Here is a 15,026-nt window from a genome sequence, read left to right as displayed (position 1 = left end):
AGGCTCTGGAGGGCAAGGAGAGCTCTGGTGTTGCTGGGGGCTCTGGAGTGGAGAGCTGGGCAGTGCTGGCTTGACTCCAGTCTCCCAGCTCCGAGGGAGGGAGTGTCAAAGCAGGTTTCAGACCCCTGCAGGTGGTGGCACTGCCACTGTCAGTCAGTCAGCTCAGCTCTGGAGAGGTGTCACTGGAGGACAGACCTGCACTGGCCCTGGGGGGTGATCTGCAATTGCAGCTCTGGTTTCTTTTGGGCTGTGTACTTGGCAGGGCTGCTGTTTGCACCTGACTGCACTGCATCTCCATCCAGCACATCAGAACTGCTCCTTGGGCCATAAGTTCACCTTTGCTTTCCCATTCTCAGCCTGCCTTTGTGAGCTCCATTCTGCAGAAGGTGCAGGGCTGTAGTCAGGGGGAAGAGCAAAGCTGGGGGAGAGAGTAGCAGTGGATGAGGCAGGAAGGTGGGAAAGCAGCAATGGGTGATGCAGGAAGGTGGGAAGCTGACAGTGGGTGATGCAGGAAGGTGGAAAGGTGGTGGTGGATGATGCAGGAAGGTGGCAGTGAGTGATGCAGGAAGGTGGGAAGGTGGTAGTGGATGATGCAGGAAGGTGGGAAGGTGGCAGTGGGTGATGCAGGAAGGTGGAAAGGTGGTGGTGGATGATGCAGGAAGGTGGGAAGGTGGCAGTGGATGATGCAGGAAGGTGGGAAGGTGGCAGTGGGTGATGCAGGAAGGTGGCAATGGATGATGCAGGAAGGTGGGAAGGTGGCAGTGGGTGATGCAGGAAGGTGGGAAGGTGGCAGTGGGTGATGCAGGAAGGTGGCAATGGATGATGCAGGAAGGTGGCAGTGGATGATGCAGGAAGGTGGGAAGGTGGCAGTGGGTGATGCAGGAAGGTGGCAGTGGATGATGCAGGAAGGTGGGAAGGTGGCAGTGGGTGATGCAGGAAGGTGGCAGTGGATGATGCAGGAAGGTGGGAAGGTGGCAGTGGATGATGCAGGAAGGTGGGAAGGTGGCAGTGGGTGATGCAGGAAGGTGGGAAGGTGGCAGTGGGTGATGCAGGAAGGTGGGAAGGTGGCAGTGGGTGATGCAGGAAGGTGGGAAGGTGGCAGTGGGTGATGCAGGAAGGTGGGAAGGTGGCAGTGGATGATGCAGGAAGGTGGGAAGGTGGCAGTGGATGATGCAGGAAGGTGGGAAGGTGGCAGTGGATGATGCAGGAAGGTGGGAAGGTGGCAGTGGGTGATGCAGGAAGGTGGGTTGCTGGTTTCTGACACAGAGCTCCAGAATCTTCCCTGTCCTCATCTGACACTGGCAGAAAAGCCTCAGGTCAGGATTTGGTGCATAAGCTGAAGAGCTTGGATATTTTGAGTCACCCAGTGAGCAGGCTCTGCTGGAAGCCCATGAGCTGTGCCCTGACCACCAGGGGACAAGTGACAACTCCCCATCACCACCTCAGTTCATCCACAAGGGCCTTGCAGTTTGCTCCCACTTGCTCTGTAGACAAAGGGGGTTTGTTCCTTGGTGCCAGGGCTGGACCTTTCACCCTTGGGACCAGCCCACCCCATCCCAGAGGTTCTGCAGGGGCAGGGGAGGGGCAGAGCCCCCAGGCTGGGGCAGTTCTGTGGTTGGTGGCAGGTGTTGGGTGGCATGTCCTGGGGACAGTCCATGGCCTGGTGAGCTGGGCTCTCATCTTGGCTTTGCTGTGGGGTCTTGGGCAACTCACTCCACCTCTCTGTGTCTCAGTTGTCCCCCCTGAAAGAGCAGATACCATCATGGGATGGCTGGAGCACCTGGAAAGCAAAGCCTTGCCCCAGGTTTGAGCTGTGGAGCTGGGAGAGCTTTGGCTCTGCCTTCCTTTGTGGCTGCAGAAGGTTTGGGTGCACAGACTGATTACAAAGTGGTTCTAGACTTGACCAGAAGATGATTAGAGACAATTAGTGGGGGAACAGCTCCTCAGGCAAAGGAAGAGTGACCTGAGCACACCCATCACTGAGGGGCAGGAGCAGCTCCCCCAGTGCTCTGCAGTGCAGCCCCTGCCACAGCAGCAGCCAGACCTCACTTTAAAAGAGAATAACTTAAAGTAATTTCAAATGTCAGTAAAAAATGTTTCATCTTCTGTTTAGATTAAATTAATAGAAACAGAGTTATTGCAGCTGACACAGCTGGAGTTAAGGAGGCAAGAACTGGACACAGAGACACTGCAGGTACGTGGGGCTCTGGGGCTGCCCCCTCTGCTCTGGCACTGCCCAAGCTCCACTCCCTTCCTTTGCTCTTGCAGCTTCCACCTGGTTCTGTGCTCAGTCAGAAGCTCCTTCCCCACAGACACCCCTTTGTCCTGGGAACGTGGGAACATCCTTGCTGCTCCCAAACATCCCAGGGCATTGTCAGGGACAGGCAGAGCAGCCAGGGCAGTGCCAGGTGTGCTGGGTGGGGAAGGATGTTGTGCTCCAGTTGGTGGCTGTCCCCAGAACAGCTGCCTGCTCTGCATCACAGGTGTGTTTGGTGTGAAACACCTGCCAGGGGTGGCTCCAGCTTCCCCTTCACCCCCAGCCTTTGCTCCTGGCTCTGCCCCACCGTGCCATGGCTGGCTCTGCCCCACTGTGCCATGGCTGGCTCTGCCCCACCATGCCATGGGCTGGCTCTGCCTCACTGTGCCATGGGCTGGCTCTGCCCCACCGTGCCATGGGCTGGCTCTGCCCCACCGTGCCATGGGCTGGCTCTGCCCCACTGTGCCAGGGCTGGCTCTGCCCCACCATGCCAGGGCTGGCTCTGCCCCACTGTGCCAGGGCTGGCTCTGCCCCACCATGCCAGGGCTGGCTCTGCCCCACTGTGCCATGGCTGGCTCTGCCCCACCATGCCAGGGCTGGCTCTGCCCCACCGTGCCAGGGCTGGCTCTGCCCCACTGTGCCAGGGCCTGGCTCTGCCCCACTGTGCCACAGGCTGGCTCTGCCTCACTGTGCCATGGGCTGGCTCTGCCCCACTGTGCCAGGGCTGGCTCTGCCCCACCATGCCAGGGCCTGGCTCTGCCCCACCGTGCCATGGGCTGGCTCTGCCCCACCGTGCCATGGGCTGGCTCTGCCCCACCATGCCAGGGCCTGGCTCTGCCCCACCATTCCATGGGCTGGCTCTGCCTCATTGTGCCATGGGCTGGCTCTGCCCCACCGTGCCATGGGCTGGCTCTGCCCCACCGTGCCAGGGCTGGCTCTGCCCCACCGTGCCATGGGCTGGCTCTGCCTCACTGTGCCATGGCAGTCTCTGCCCCACCATGCCAGGGCTGGCTCTGCCCCACCGTGCCATGGGCTGGCTCTGCCTCACTGTGCCATGGCAGTCTCTGCCCCACCATGCCAGGGCTGGCTCTGCCCCACCATGCCAGGGCTGGCTCTGCCCCACCATGCCAGGGCCTGGCTCTGCCCCACTGTGCCACAGGCTGGCTCTGCCCCACCATGCCAGGGCTGGCTCTGCCCCATCGTGCCATGGGCTGGCTCTGCCCCACTGCCACAGGCTGGCTCTGCCCCATCGTGCCATGGGCTGGCTCTGCCCCACTGTGCCATGGCTGGCTCTGCCCCACCGTGCCATGGGCTGGCTCTGCCTCACTGTGCCAGGGCTGGCTCTGCCCCACTGTGCCATGGGCTGGCTCTGCCCCACCGTGCCAGGGCTGGCTCTGCCCCACCGTGTCAGGGCTGGCTCTGCCCCACCGTGCCAGGGCTGGCTCTGCCCCACCGTGCCAGGGCCTGGCTCTGCCCCACCGTGCCATGGGCTGGCTCTGCCCCACTGTGCCAGGGCTGGCTCTGCCCCACTGTGCCAGGGCTGGCTCTGCCCCACCATGCCAGGGCCTGGCTCTGCCCCACCGTGCCAGGGCTGGCTCTGCCCCACTGTGCGATGGGCTGGCTCTGCCCCACTGTGCCATGGCTGGCTCTGCCCCACCATGCCAGGGCTGGCTCTGCCCCACCATGCCAGGGCCTGGCTCTGCCCCACCATGCCAGGGCTGGCTCTGCCCCACTGTGCCAGGGCTGGCTCTGCCCCACCATGCCATGGCTGGCTCTGCCCCACTGTGCCAGGGCCTGGCTCTGCCCCACTGTGCCATGGGCTGGCTCTACCCCACTGTGCCAGGGCTGGCTCTGCCCCACTGTGCCACAGGCTGGCTCTGCCCCACCATGCCAGGGCCTGGCTCTGCCCCACTGTGCCATGGGCTGGCTCTGCCCCACTGTGCCAGGGCTGGCTCTGCCCCACCGTGCCAGGGCCTCGCTCTGCCCCACCATGCCACGGGCTGGCTCTGCCCCACCGTGCCATGGGCTGGCTCTGCCCCACTGTGCCAGGGCTGGCTCTGCCCCACCGTGCCATGGGCTGGCTCTGCCCCACCATGCCACGGGCTGGCTCTGCCTCACTGTGCCAGGGCTGGCTCTGCCTCACTGTGCCATGGCTGGCTCTGCCCCACCGTGCCAGGGCTGGCTCTGCCTCACTGTGCCATGGGCTGGCTCTGCCTCACTGTGCCATGGCTGGCTCTGCCCCACCATGCCAGGGCTGGCTCTGCCCCATTGTGCCACGGGCTGGCTCTGCCCCACTGTGCCATGGCTGGCTCTGCCCCACTCTGCCATGGGCTGGCTCTGCCCCACCGTGCCATGGGCTGGCTCTGCCCCACCGTGCCAGGGCTGGCTCTGCCCCACCGTGCCAGGGCTGGCTCTGCCCCACCGTGCCAGGGCTCCATCTGCAGCCACACGCTGAGCAATGGCAGGTTTAACTCCAGCAGCTTGGCTTTGCTTTTTTGTTATGGTGCCTTTGCCTCAGTTGTTTCCCTCTGTGTGCCAGGTGCCAGGTTGGGTCCCCTGTTTAGCCCAGAGCCAGTGCCAGCACCAGATCCTTTGTCAGGGCAGTGGTGAGTGCTGGCATGGGCAGGGTTGCCCCTGAGCCCTGGGCTGGACCTTTCAGGTGTAGGGTTTGGGTTGTGCTGCCTGAGATCCCACAGCTCCTGTGTCACACTGCAGTGAGGGAACACTCAGAGCTCCTGCAGGGAAGCCCAAGGAGCCCCAGGCAGGTGCCATTCAGGTGCCACCAGAGTTGTGTGACTGGTGAGCACAGGAGCTGAACACAGGAAACAGCTCTGCCAAGGTGCCCACCTGCAGCTTCAGCTCTGGGAGCCAAGACATGAAGTGTGACCACCTGGGTCTCTCCAGATCCCCCTGCCCTTGGGGGTCTGCAGCCCAGAGGTCCCTGCTGGTGGCAGTGCCCCAGGGCACGGGCAGTGCCCAGCAGTGCTTTGGCAGGTACAGCAGCCAGGTGCCTCCCCCCAGGGCACAGGTGCTTTAGGGATAACCCTGGCAGATCTTTGGGAAGTGGGAAGAACAGTGGGGAAGGGCTGTGGGAGTGATCCTGGTGGGGCTCTGCAGTGCCATGGGCAGGGAGGAGCCTCAAGGCTGCCTGGCACTGGAGCAGCTGCCACCAGTCCCCAGTTGTCCCTGTCCCCCCTGTGGAGGTCCTGGTGCTTCTGCCCCATCAGGGCAAAGCATCTCTGGTCCCCTGGGGGTGGCTGTGGCCTGGACAGGCAGGTGTTCTCTGTTAAACAAGGGCCTTGTCCCTGGGCAGGCTCCAGGTGCTGATCCCAGGTTGGACAGGGCTTGGAGCAGCCTGGGCTGGTGGGAGGTGCCCCTGCCCATGGCAGGGGTGGCACTGGATGGGCTTTAAGGTCCTTTCCAACCAGTCTGGGATTCCAGGATTCCAAGGAGGGGGACCATGAACACTTGCAATGCCTTTGGCTGAAGTTCTGATGGAGTGATGAGGAGCTGCTGCAGCTGCTGGGGTGGCACTGCCAGGCACTGGAGTGGCACTGCCAGATGCTGGGGTGGCACTGCAGCCACTGGGGTGGGCACTGCAGCCGCTGGGGTGGGCACTGCAGCTGCTGGGGTGGGCACTGCAGCCGCTGGGGTGGCACTGTAGGGGCTGGGGTGGCACTGTAGGCGCTAGGGTGGCACTGTAGGGGCTAGGGTGGCACTGCCAGCTGCTGGGGTGGCACTGCAGGCGCTGGGGTGGCACTGCAGGCGCTTGGGTGGCACTGCCAGGTACTGGGGCTGCCTGGGGTGTGCTGGGGTGGCACTGTAGGGGCTGGGGTGGCACTGCCAGGCACTGGGATGGCACTGCCAGGCGCTGGGGTGGCACTGCCAGGTGCTGGGGTGGCACTGCCAGGTGCTGGGGTGGCACTGCAGGTACTGGCACTACAGGACTGAAAGGAGTAGGCTCAGCTCAGGTTTGCTGTGCCAGCTGCTGGGAGAGCATCCAGGCTGTGGAGCCCAGAGATTGCACCTCCCAGGGCCTGGTTTGGGTGTGGTGAGTGCTGGGCAGGGCAGGGGCAGCCCTGGGGTGAGTCCTGGGTGCCAGAGCTGTGCCATTGCAGGGGCTGGTCGTGGAGCAGCGCCGGGCACTCAGCAGCCTCCTGGAGCAGCTGCTCAAGGACAAGAGGCAGAGGGAGGAGGAGCTGCAACAAATGCTGGTAACAAACCCCCTCAGTGGCTGCTGGAGATGAAGCATATGAGGCATTTGGGGTGGCTGGAAGTCAGGGTGGGAACAAAGAGGAGCAGAGCAGGGCTCTGGGGGGCTGTGTCCACATCCAGAGGCCAATTTAACTCCAGAAAGTTCCAGTGGAAGTCCTTGGGGGCACAGCACCACTCCCTGTGCAGCATGAGGCACCATCATCATCATCACTAGCCTCCCCTGTCAGAAAAGGGAGCTGTCAGAGGGAAGAGCACGACCCCACAAGGGCCCTGCCTGTGCTCTTGCAATCTGAAGAGCTCAGACTGTTCTGAGCCTCAGCAGAGCAGTGTGTGGGGCAAAGGGAGGGCAGGGATGCCCAGCCCTGGGCTGGCTGGGGGGGTCAGAGTGGCACCCCACTGCAGGAGGCCAGAAGTGCTGGTGTCCCCCCAGGCTGTGGGTTCCCCTCCTGCACATCCAGCTCCAGCTCCCCCAGTCCCCCCTGGCCTTCCTCTCTCAGGCTGTTGAATGAAGGAACTTGTTTTTCAGCTGGAAATGGAGGCAAAGAGTGAAACCCAGCAGGAGAACTACTGGCTGATCCAGTACCAGCGCCTGCTGAACCAGAAGCCCCTCTCCCTGAAGCTCCAGGTGCTGCTGCTGCTGTCCCTGTGCCCAGACATGCTCTCTCTGCAGTGTGGGGGCAGCACGGGCACCCCCTGGGCCCTCCTGTCCAGCTAAGGCTGGGAACAGGGCACAGACCCCTCACAGAGCCCTCCCTGTGCCCTGAGCTCCCTCATCCCTGCCCCGTGGAGGGAATGGAGCTGCCCAGCTCTGTAGGGAGCCAACACCTCAGGAGTTCCCACCAGGAGCTGCTGTCCCACCCTCAGGCTGCTGGCCAGGAGCAGAGGGCTCTGATGACCCTCCAGGCAGGGCTTGTTCCAGCTGAACACCCAAAGGGCTCTGCTTGGCTCCCCAAATTTCCCAGCAAAGCCATCTGAATGTGGCAACTCCTGCCCTTCTGGCCTGAGCCAGGACTCCGTGGTGGTAAAGCCCCCCAGAGTGGGCACAAGAAGGTGGATCTGAGCTCTGCCCCTGCTGCAGAGCAGCTCAAGTTGGCAAAGCAGGTGCTGCTGCAGAACTTTGGCTGCCCAAAGGGTGGGTTCATTCCAAGAGGGGGGACTCATTGGGGTCTGCAGATTCATCAGGAGGGGCAGCTCCAGCCTCTGCTCCCTGTGACCCGGGACAGCACCCAGGGAATGGCTGGAGCTGTGCCAGGGCAGGGACAGCACCCAGGGAATGGCTGGAGCTGTGCCAGGGCAGGAACAGCACCCAGGGACTGGCTGGAGCTGTGCCAGGGCAAGGACAGCACCCAGAGACTGGCTGGAGCTGTGCCAGGGCAGGGACAGCACCCAGGGAATGGCTGGAGCTGTGCCAGGGCAGGGACAGCACCCAGGGAGTGGCTGGAGCTGTGCCAGGGCAGGGACAGAACCCAGGGAATGGCTGGAGCTGTGCCAGGGCAGGGACAGCACCCAGGGAATGGCTGGAGCTGTGCCAGGGCAGGGACAGCACCCAGGGAATGGCTGGAGCTGTGCCAGGGCAGGGACAGCACCCAGGGAATGGCTGGAGCTGTGCCAGGGCAGGGACAGCACCCAGGGAATGGCTGGAGCTGTGCCAGGGCAGGATCAGCACCCAGGGAATGGCTGGAGCTGTGCCAGGGCAGGGACAGCACCCAGGGAATGGCTGGAGCTGTGCCAGGGCAGGGACAGCACCCAGGGAATGGCTGGAGCTGTGCCAGGGCAAGGACAGCACCCAGGGAAGGGCTGGAGCTGTGCCAGGGCAGGGTCAGGTTGGATCTCAGGGAAAGGCTCTTCCCCCAGAGGGTGGTGGGCACTGACCAGGCTCCCCAGGGCAGTGGGCACAGCCCCAAGGCTGCCAGAGCTCCAGGAGGGTTTGGATGATGCTCTGAGGGACAGGGTGGGATTGTCTGTGCAGGGCCAGGGGTTGGACAGGATGGTCCTGGTGGGTCCCTGCCAGCTCAGGATACTCTGATTCCGGGTGTGTTTGGCATGCAGAGGGCATGGGGCAGGGCAGGCTGAGCACTCTGCCAGCTGTGCTGCTGCCTGGCCCAGGGCACAGTGTGGGTGTTTTGCAGGAGCAGGGTCTGGAGCAGCAGCTGGTGGCCCTCCTGCTGGAGCTCTCTGCTGAGCAGTACGTGCCAGTCTTCGCACACCACCGCCTGTCCCTGCGGGCACTGGGCACCATGACTGCCAGGGACCTGGAAAAGGTATGAGGCAGCAGAGCCACGCTGAGGGACACCACCCCCACCACAGACTGCCCCTGCCCTTGCCCAGGGCCTGGCTGTGCCTGAGGGGGCTGGCAGGGTGAGGGTCGGTGCTCTGGGGTGTCACCTACTGTGAAGGTCAAAAAAACGACACGATCCCAGTATGGGGAACAAAACTGGAATATTTTATTGAACACCTGACCCCTTTTTAAGGTTTCAGGGAGACAAATGCTAATAGGTAGGAAGGGTTATGGTAATTTCAGGAATTTATGGAGGGAAGACAGCAGGAGATTACAACACAATCTGGTAACATTCATTCTAGACTCTTTTCTTATGTAAGGCAGGAGACAGCTTATCCTCAAACTGAGCATTACCAAACCTCCTCTGTCCTTGGTGTTGGATTTCTCTCAGCCTTTGTTGACTAAGACTTGCTGTTTAAGATTTCTAGCTCTTTTTGCTGTAAGCTGGATTTCAGATTCCTACAACCTACCAGCAAGGTGAGGTGCCCACAGTGCCCCGGGCCTGCCCCTGGGATCAGTGGCCCTCCCAGAGATGTGCAGGGTGAGCTGCAGCCTTGGCTCCATCTGCCAACATCCTTTGTAGGAGAAATGGCACCAGGGAATTCCCTCGCCTGGCTTTGGTGCCTGGTGGAGGAGCTTCCTGTGGCATGGCTGGGTCTTGCCAGCGAGGCCCCAGGGTTTGCAGTGGCCTCTCAGGGGCATCGTTGTCCTGTGCCCTCTGAAGTAACAGCTCCCCTTGCCCACAGCTCGGTGTGGTGGAGGCTGGCCTGCAGCGTGCCATCCTCAGGCGGGCTCAGGAGATGCTGCCTGTGGCCAAGGCCACCCCAGGTACCCCCAGTCCTTTCCTGCCTGGTCTCTGACATGTTTCCCACTCCCCGCAGGTACCTGAGAGACCTGGGGGTCAGTGGGACAGGAGCTGTGTGGGCAGGGCGGGCAGAGCTGGCCCATCCACTCCCTGCCCCAGCCCTGCCCACGTGCCAGGGGGGCGATGGGCCCCCTGCAGGTGCTCAGCCCTCCCGTGTGTGTTTGCAGAGCTGCAGGGGGTGGTGGACAGCGAGGCCCCCGCGGCCCCAGAGCCCAGTGCCCCTCTGGAGGAGCCCCCGTGCCCGGCGGGCGCCACGGCCCCTCCGCTGCAGGAGGAGCACAGGAAGGCAGAGTGTGTGGTGTGCCTGGAGCAGGAGGTGAGAGCCTGGCACACACCTGGGGCAGGAGCAGGGGTGGGGTGGGGTGAGAGAGCATCCTGGGGGTGTGTGCCCAGCCTGACCCTGGGCAGTGCCTGGGGGCTCATCCCTCCAGCTCCCCGGGCACTGCAGTGGGGAGGGAGGGAGGGAGGGAGGGAGTGAAGGAGGACAGGGCAGGGCTCTGTGTGGGACCTGGCCGAGCTCCCGTGTGTCTGCCCTCCCACCAGCCATGGGATGTGTTCCCGGGGCTGCTCCTCTCCTCCCTGTGTGTCTGCCCTCCTACCAGCCATGGGATGTGTTCCTGGGGCTGTTCCTCTCCTCCCTGTGTGTCTGCCCTCCTACCAGCCATGGGAAGTGTTCCTGGGGCTGTTCCTCTCCTCCCTGCCGTGCCCTTCCCTGTGCCCTCTCTCGGTCCAGCTCGGCGCAGCCCAGGGATGGAGATGGGGGCGGGTTCTGCCTCCCACACTGGCACTCCCAGATGATTCAGCTCCCTGTGCTGGAGGAGTGCCAGGGGCCAGCAGCCCTCTCTCTCATATCCTCTCCTGTGCCTCTCCCCCAGCCCCAGCTGATCTTCCTGCCCTGTGGCCACGTGTGCTGCTGCCAGAGCTGCTGCCAGCGGCTGCTCTCGTGTCCCCTGTGCCGCCAGGACATCGCCCAGCGCATCCGCATCTTCCACAGCGGGTAGGCCGGGCCAGGGGCACCTTCTGGGCGTGCTGCCCCTCTGCTGCTCCGTGCCAGCATTGCACAGCCCTGCCCAGCACTGCCCTCCCTGTGCTCGGCCTCGTGTTCCCCGATGGCTTCTCAGCGTCCACCTCGGGCTCCTTCAGGTGAATCCGCTCCTCCTCCTGCCCAGCATCCCATGCCCAGGGCACTGGGGGATGGAACTGGGTGCTCCTGTGCCCCCTCCTCTCTGGCTGAGGTGTTTGCTTCCAGAAAGGCCCCTGGCCCGGCAGGAACACGCTCAGTGGTGCCTGGAGGTGGGGAATCTCCCATGGGAGGGCTCAGTCAGGGAGTGCTGTGCTCTGGGTGCTGCCAGTGCCTTGTACCTCTGTCATGCCAAAGGTCTGGGGCTTCTGCTCTGGAGACCCCCAGGAGCTTGTCTGGGGCTGCAGCCAGAGCTCTGTGACCTCTAATTCCTGCTCCTGTGAGAGGGAGAGTCTGCAACGGCCCCAGGACTGAAGGGGCTGGGAGGGGGGTCCCTCACCCAAAAATCTTGTTGGGAGCAGAAAGTGTCGCTGCCACCCGCCAGCACCACCCCAGGGTGAGCAGGAGGTGCAGGGGCTGCTCCCAGCACAGCCCCACTGCCTCTGAGTGGGTGGGGGGTTCTCCAGGCCATCAACAAGCACCAATCCCTGTCTCTGTGTTGGCTCTTGACCCCCAGTATACAAACGCTGCCACGAGCTGGTCCCAGCAGAGCCCCTCCCCAGAGCAGCCATTAAAGTGCAGCTGGAGCTGCTTTCTGCTCCTGTTCATTGCCTGTTTCCTTCCGGGGGGGATGGCTGAAATCCTGGGGCTGTGGAGCTGCCACGTGCCTGGTTGTCCGGGGGTCGCCTCCTCCGCCTCCTCCTCTCCATGTCAGAGGGAGACGACTTGGAGGATCTTGGACTTCTGGGAGGGTGTTGATCGCTGCAGTGCTGCCCCAGGGATGTCCAGGCACTGCAGACCTTGCCCCCGCTCTGGGGTCACCTCACGTGTGTGTGCCCGTGCAGAGAATCCCGCTGGGACACGTGTGTGGGCTCGTGGGGGTGGGAGGTGGCCACCGCCGGGCACTGTGTGTTCTGTGCCGTGCCCTGGGGGGGTGCCACCGAAGCAGGGCTGGCTCTGTGTGGCCCTGGCTGAGCCCCCTGGGGACATTTCCAGCCTCTGTGTTGATGTTGAGCTGCAGCTGCACGTCAGAGGCAGCAGGTCCCATCCAGGGGACCGAGCAAGGGGACACACCCAGAGCAGGTGGTGCTTGGGGTGCAGGGGGGGAGCCCTGGTGAGGATGCCCCAATGAGGGCAGGAAGGGTCCTGGAGCGGGTGACCCACCCACACCCCTCCCCAGTGCCCCTCATCTGGCCGGGTGCAGGCAGGGGGTGCTCAGCATTCCCCGGGATCGGGGAGGGGGAAGGAGTCAGACTGGCCCGGGAACGAGACACGACGAGGCAGCAGGGAGGGGATGGGTCCCAGCCACGCTCTGCAGAGCCCCATCCCCGCAGGGACCCCCGCTGTGCCCACTCAGGACACGGGAGCCCCACGGGTCCGGCTGGAGGGGGAGGAGAGTCCCGCTGGCTTCGCAGAGACCTGCTCAGCAACAGCTGCTCCATCCCACAGGTGCCTCCATCCTCTCTGCCCCTCCATCCTCTCTGCCCCTCCATCCAATCTGCCCCTCCATCCTCTCTGCCCCTCCATCCTCTCTGCCTCTCCATCCTCTCTGCCTCTCCATCCTCTCTGCCTCTCCATCCTCTCTGCCCCTCCATCCTCTCTGCCCCTCCATCCTCTCTGCCCCTCCATCCTCTCTGCCTCTCCATCCTCTCTGCCTCTCCATCCTCTCTGCCCCTCCATCCTCTCTGCCTCTCCATCCTCTCTGCCCCTCCATCCTCTCTGCCTCTCCATCCTCTCTGCCCCTCCATCCTCTCTGCCTCTCCATCCTCTCTGCCTCTCCATCCTCTCTGCCCCTCCATCCTCTCTGCCTCTCCATCCTCACTGCCCCTCCATCCCATCCCTACCCCACCCCCATCTCATCCCATCCCCATCTCATCCCACCCCATCCCAATCCCATCCCACCTCCCCTCCATCCTCACCGGCCCCTCCATCCCACATCCCCATCCATCCCCATCCCCATCCCATTCCATCCCATCCCACCCCATCCCACCCCATCCCATCCCACCCCACGATCTCCTTGGTGCCCCCGGGCCGTGCGGGGGATGATAATGAGTGACAGGAGCTCAGGACAAGGTCCGCTGCCTGCCCGTAAATCGGTGCCAGCGCCAGCCCTTCCCGGCGCTCGGCAGTGCTGCCCTTCGTCCCCAGGGCCACCGCGAGTCCCCAGCGCCGCGCAGGGCCAGCCCCGGTCAGCCATGGATGGGCACAAACAGCCGGAGCATCCCCGGGAGCCCGGGCACTGCCAGCCCGTCCTCCCCGAGCGGGGATGCCCCGCGTCACCCCAGGCGGAGCTCGGGTGTTTGCAGAGATTCCAGAGGGGAAAAAAATAATTCAACCTCCCCAAAACATCCTCAGGTTCCGCCCCCACCGGCCCCAGCGGTGCCGTGTCGGGGGCTCGGCACAACCATGTCCTGCCCTCGGAGGGTTGCGTGGCCCCGCGCCGGCCCCTGTGCGGGGGCACCTCCTGCCCCGGGGGGTGTGAAATGGGGCACGAGGGGCTGTTGTACAGCTCAGTGACAGTGACAGAAACTGTGCTTGGGACACAGGAATGCAGCGGCTTTGGAGGGGGGGAAGGCGAAGACCCGCAGGTTTGGGGACGGCGGAGGAGGAGCGTCCCCGGGGCCGGGCTGGTGCTCGGGGGTGGCTCTCGCCCCCTCGCCCTCCCCGGGCACGGCCACCGCCCGCCCCCGCCTTCAAAAGGGCCCGGGCCGTGCCCGCGTTCCCGGAGAGCCCCGGAGCGCCCAGAGCCAGCCATGGCAGCGGGGCCGGAGCCCGGCGGGGAGTGCGGGATCTGCTACGAGGCGCTGTGGGGCGCGGGGACCCCGCGGGAGCTGCGCTGCCGCCACTCGCTGTGCCAGCGCTGCCTGCGCGGGATGGTCCGCGCTGCCCCCGTGCCCTTCGTCAGCTGCCCCTTCTGCAGGGCCGTGACGCTGCTGCCCGAGCTGCCCCCGGCCGCTCCCGGGGAGGAGGAGGAGGCGCGGCGGGAGGAAGGCGGCGGTGCCCCCGCAGGCTCCGGCTCCGCGGCCGTGCCCGTGATGTGCTCACCCCACGCTCCCGTGTTCGCCGTGAGCAGCTTTGTGGCCCCCCGTGGCTCCGAGGCCCCGGGCGCCTTCGTGCTGGGGCTGCTGGGCCGGGGCGTCCTGCTGGACTCGCAGCCCCCGCTCGCCTCCATGGAGAACCTGCGGCTCGGCTTCGCCGCCGGCATCCTCGTGCTCATCGTCTCCACCTTCTTCCTGCTCATCTTCCTCAAGTAGGTCCGGGTGGCGGAGCGGGGATCCCACTCCAGCCCGGCCCCGCCGATAGACCGACCCACGGTGGGTCGCGATCCCTCGGACCGCGGATGCCTCGGGATGTCTTGGGATGTGGACCCCTCGGGATGTCTCGGACCGCGGATCTCTCGGGATGTCTCGGATCGTGGACCCCTCGGGATGTCTTGGACCGCGGATCCCTCGGGATGTCTCGGATCGTGGATCCCTCGGGATGTCTCGGGACGCGGCTCCCCCAGCACCCCTTGGATCCAGCCCGGGCACTCGGGGGCCGCAGGATGCTCGGCTGCCCCGCACACGAGCCCCGCAGGGCATCAGACTCTTTAAAAATTAACTTCTGCAGCTGCTTCCTTGCCCGCCGGCGCCTGGCTGTGCCCGTGTCCCATTCCTGGCATTCCCGGGCCCCGGTGGCAGCGCTCGGGTCACGGGCGCTTCCCGGTGGAAAATCCCTCCGGCTGCACCTCGGCCCACCTGGCATGGAGAGCGGGGGGAGAGGGGCAGGAGGGGCCCTGCGGTGCTTCCCCTTCCCCGGGTGAAGCTGTCCCGGCCAACCAAGAGACCATTCCCCTGGGGACAGAGCCTGGCACGCTGCCTGCAGAGGGACATTAAAGCCACACATGGGCCCAGCGCCGTGTCCCTCGTGTTTCTGCGACCCCTCAGCAGGCAGGGCCGGGCCGAGCACGGGGCCAGGTGTGCAGAACGGGCTCCTCTTCCCCAACTTCCCCCCCACAACGCCCCTCGTGGCACATCCTCAGCAAGGTCCCTCCCTCCACGGCCAAAACTCAGTGCCCAGGATCAGAATTGGCCCCTTCACAGCCCCTGTGACAGCAGAGTCCCCTCCTTGGCCCTGGCACGTCCATCCCTCCCCCCGCCTGCTGCCTCCAGGAGCTCCCTGTCACCCTCCTGCACCCAAGGCAGGTGCACAGAGACAAACATCGTTAATTCAGCTCCTGAGGCTGAGCCAG

General features: G+C 64.4%; 1 protein-coding gene across 7 annotated transcripts in view; it reads left to right on the top strand.

Annotated features, from left to right (window-relative positions):
• Positions 1-12,153, top strand: part of LRSAM1 (leucine rich repeat and sterile alpha motif containing 1) — a 42,364-nt gene extending 30,211 nt beyond the window's left edge. For 5 of the 7 annotated variants that reach the window (XM_071574566.1, XM_071574571.1, XM_071574567.1 and 2 more), the window contains 7 exons: positions 2,114-2,194; positions 6,376-6,471; positions 6,999-7,097; positions 8,602-8,733; positions 9,497-9,578; positions 9,783-9,931; positions 10,491-12,089. In XM_071574566.1, the coding sequence (XP_071430667.1) occupies positions 2,114-2,194; positions 6,376-6,471; positions 6,999-7,097; positions 8,602-8,733; positions 9,497-9,578; positions 9,783-9,931; positions 10,491-10,616 (765 nt within the window). In that variant the 3' untranslated portion in view covers positions 10,617-12,089. Of the gene's footprint in view, positions 1-2,113; positions 2,195-6,375; positions 6,472-6,998; positions 7,098-8,601; positions 8,734-9,496; positions 9,579-9,782; positions 9,932-10,490; positions 12,090-12,129 lie in introns of those variants that run through there. The other 2 variants (XR_011699499.1, XM_071574570.1) reach the window with 2 other exon arrangements.
• The last annotated feature ends 2,873 nt before the right edge of the window (positions 12,154-15,026 follow it).

The sequence above is a fragment of the Pithys albifrons genome, chromosome 20 (genome assembly GCF_047495875.1).
Source record: "Pithys albifrons albifrons isolate INPA30051 chromosome 20, PitAlb_v1, whole genome shotgun sequence".
In the NCBI taxonomy this organism is placed as follows: domain Eukaryota; kingdom Metazoa; phylum Chordata; class Aves; order Passeriformes; family Thamnophilidae; genus Pithys; species Pithys albifrons.
This window is presented reverse-complemented; position numbering and strand designations above follow the sequence as displayed.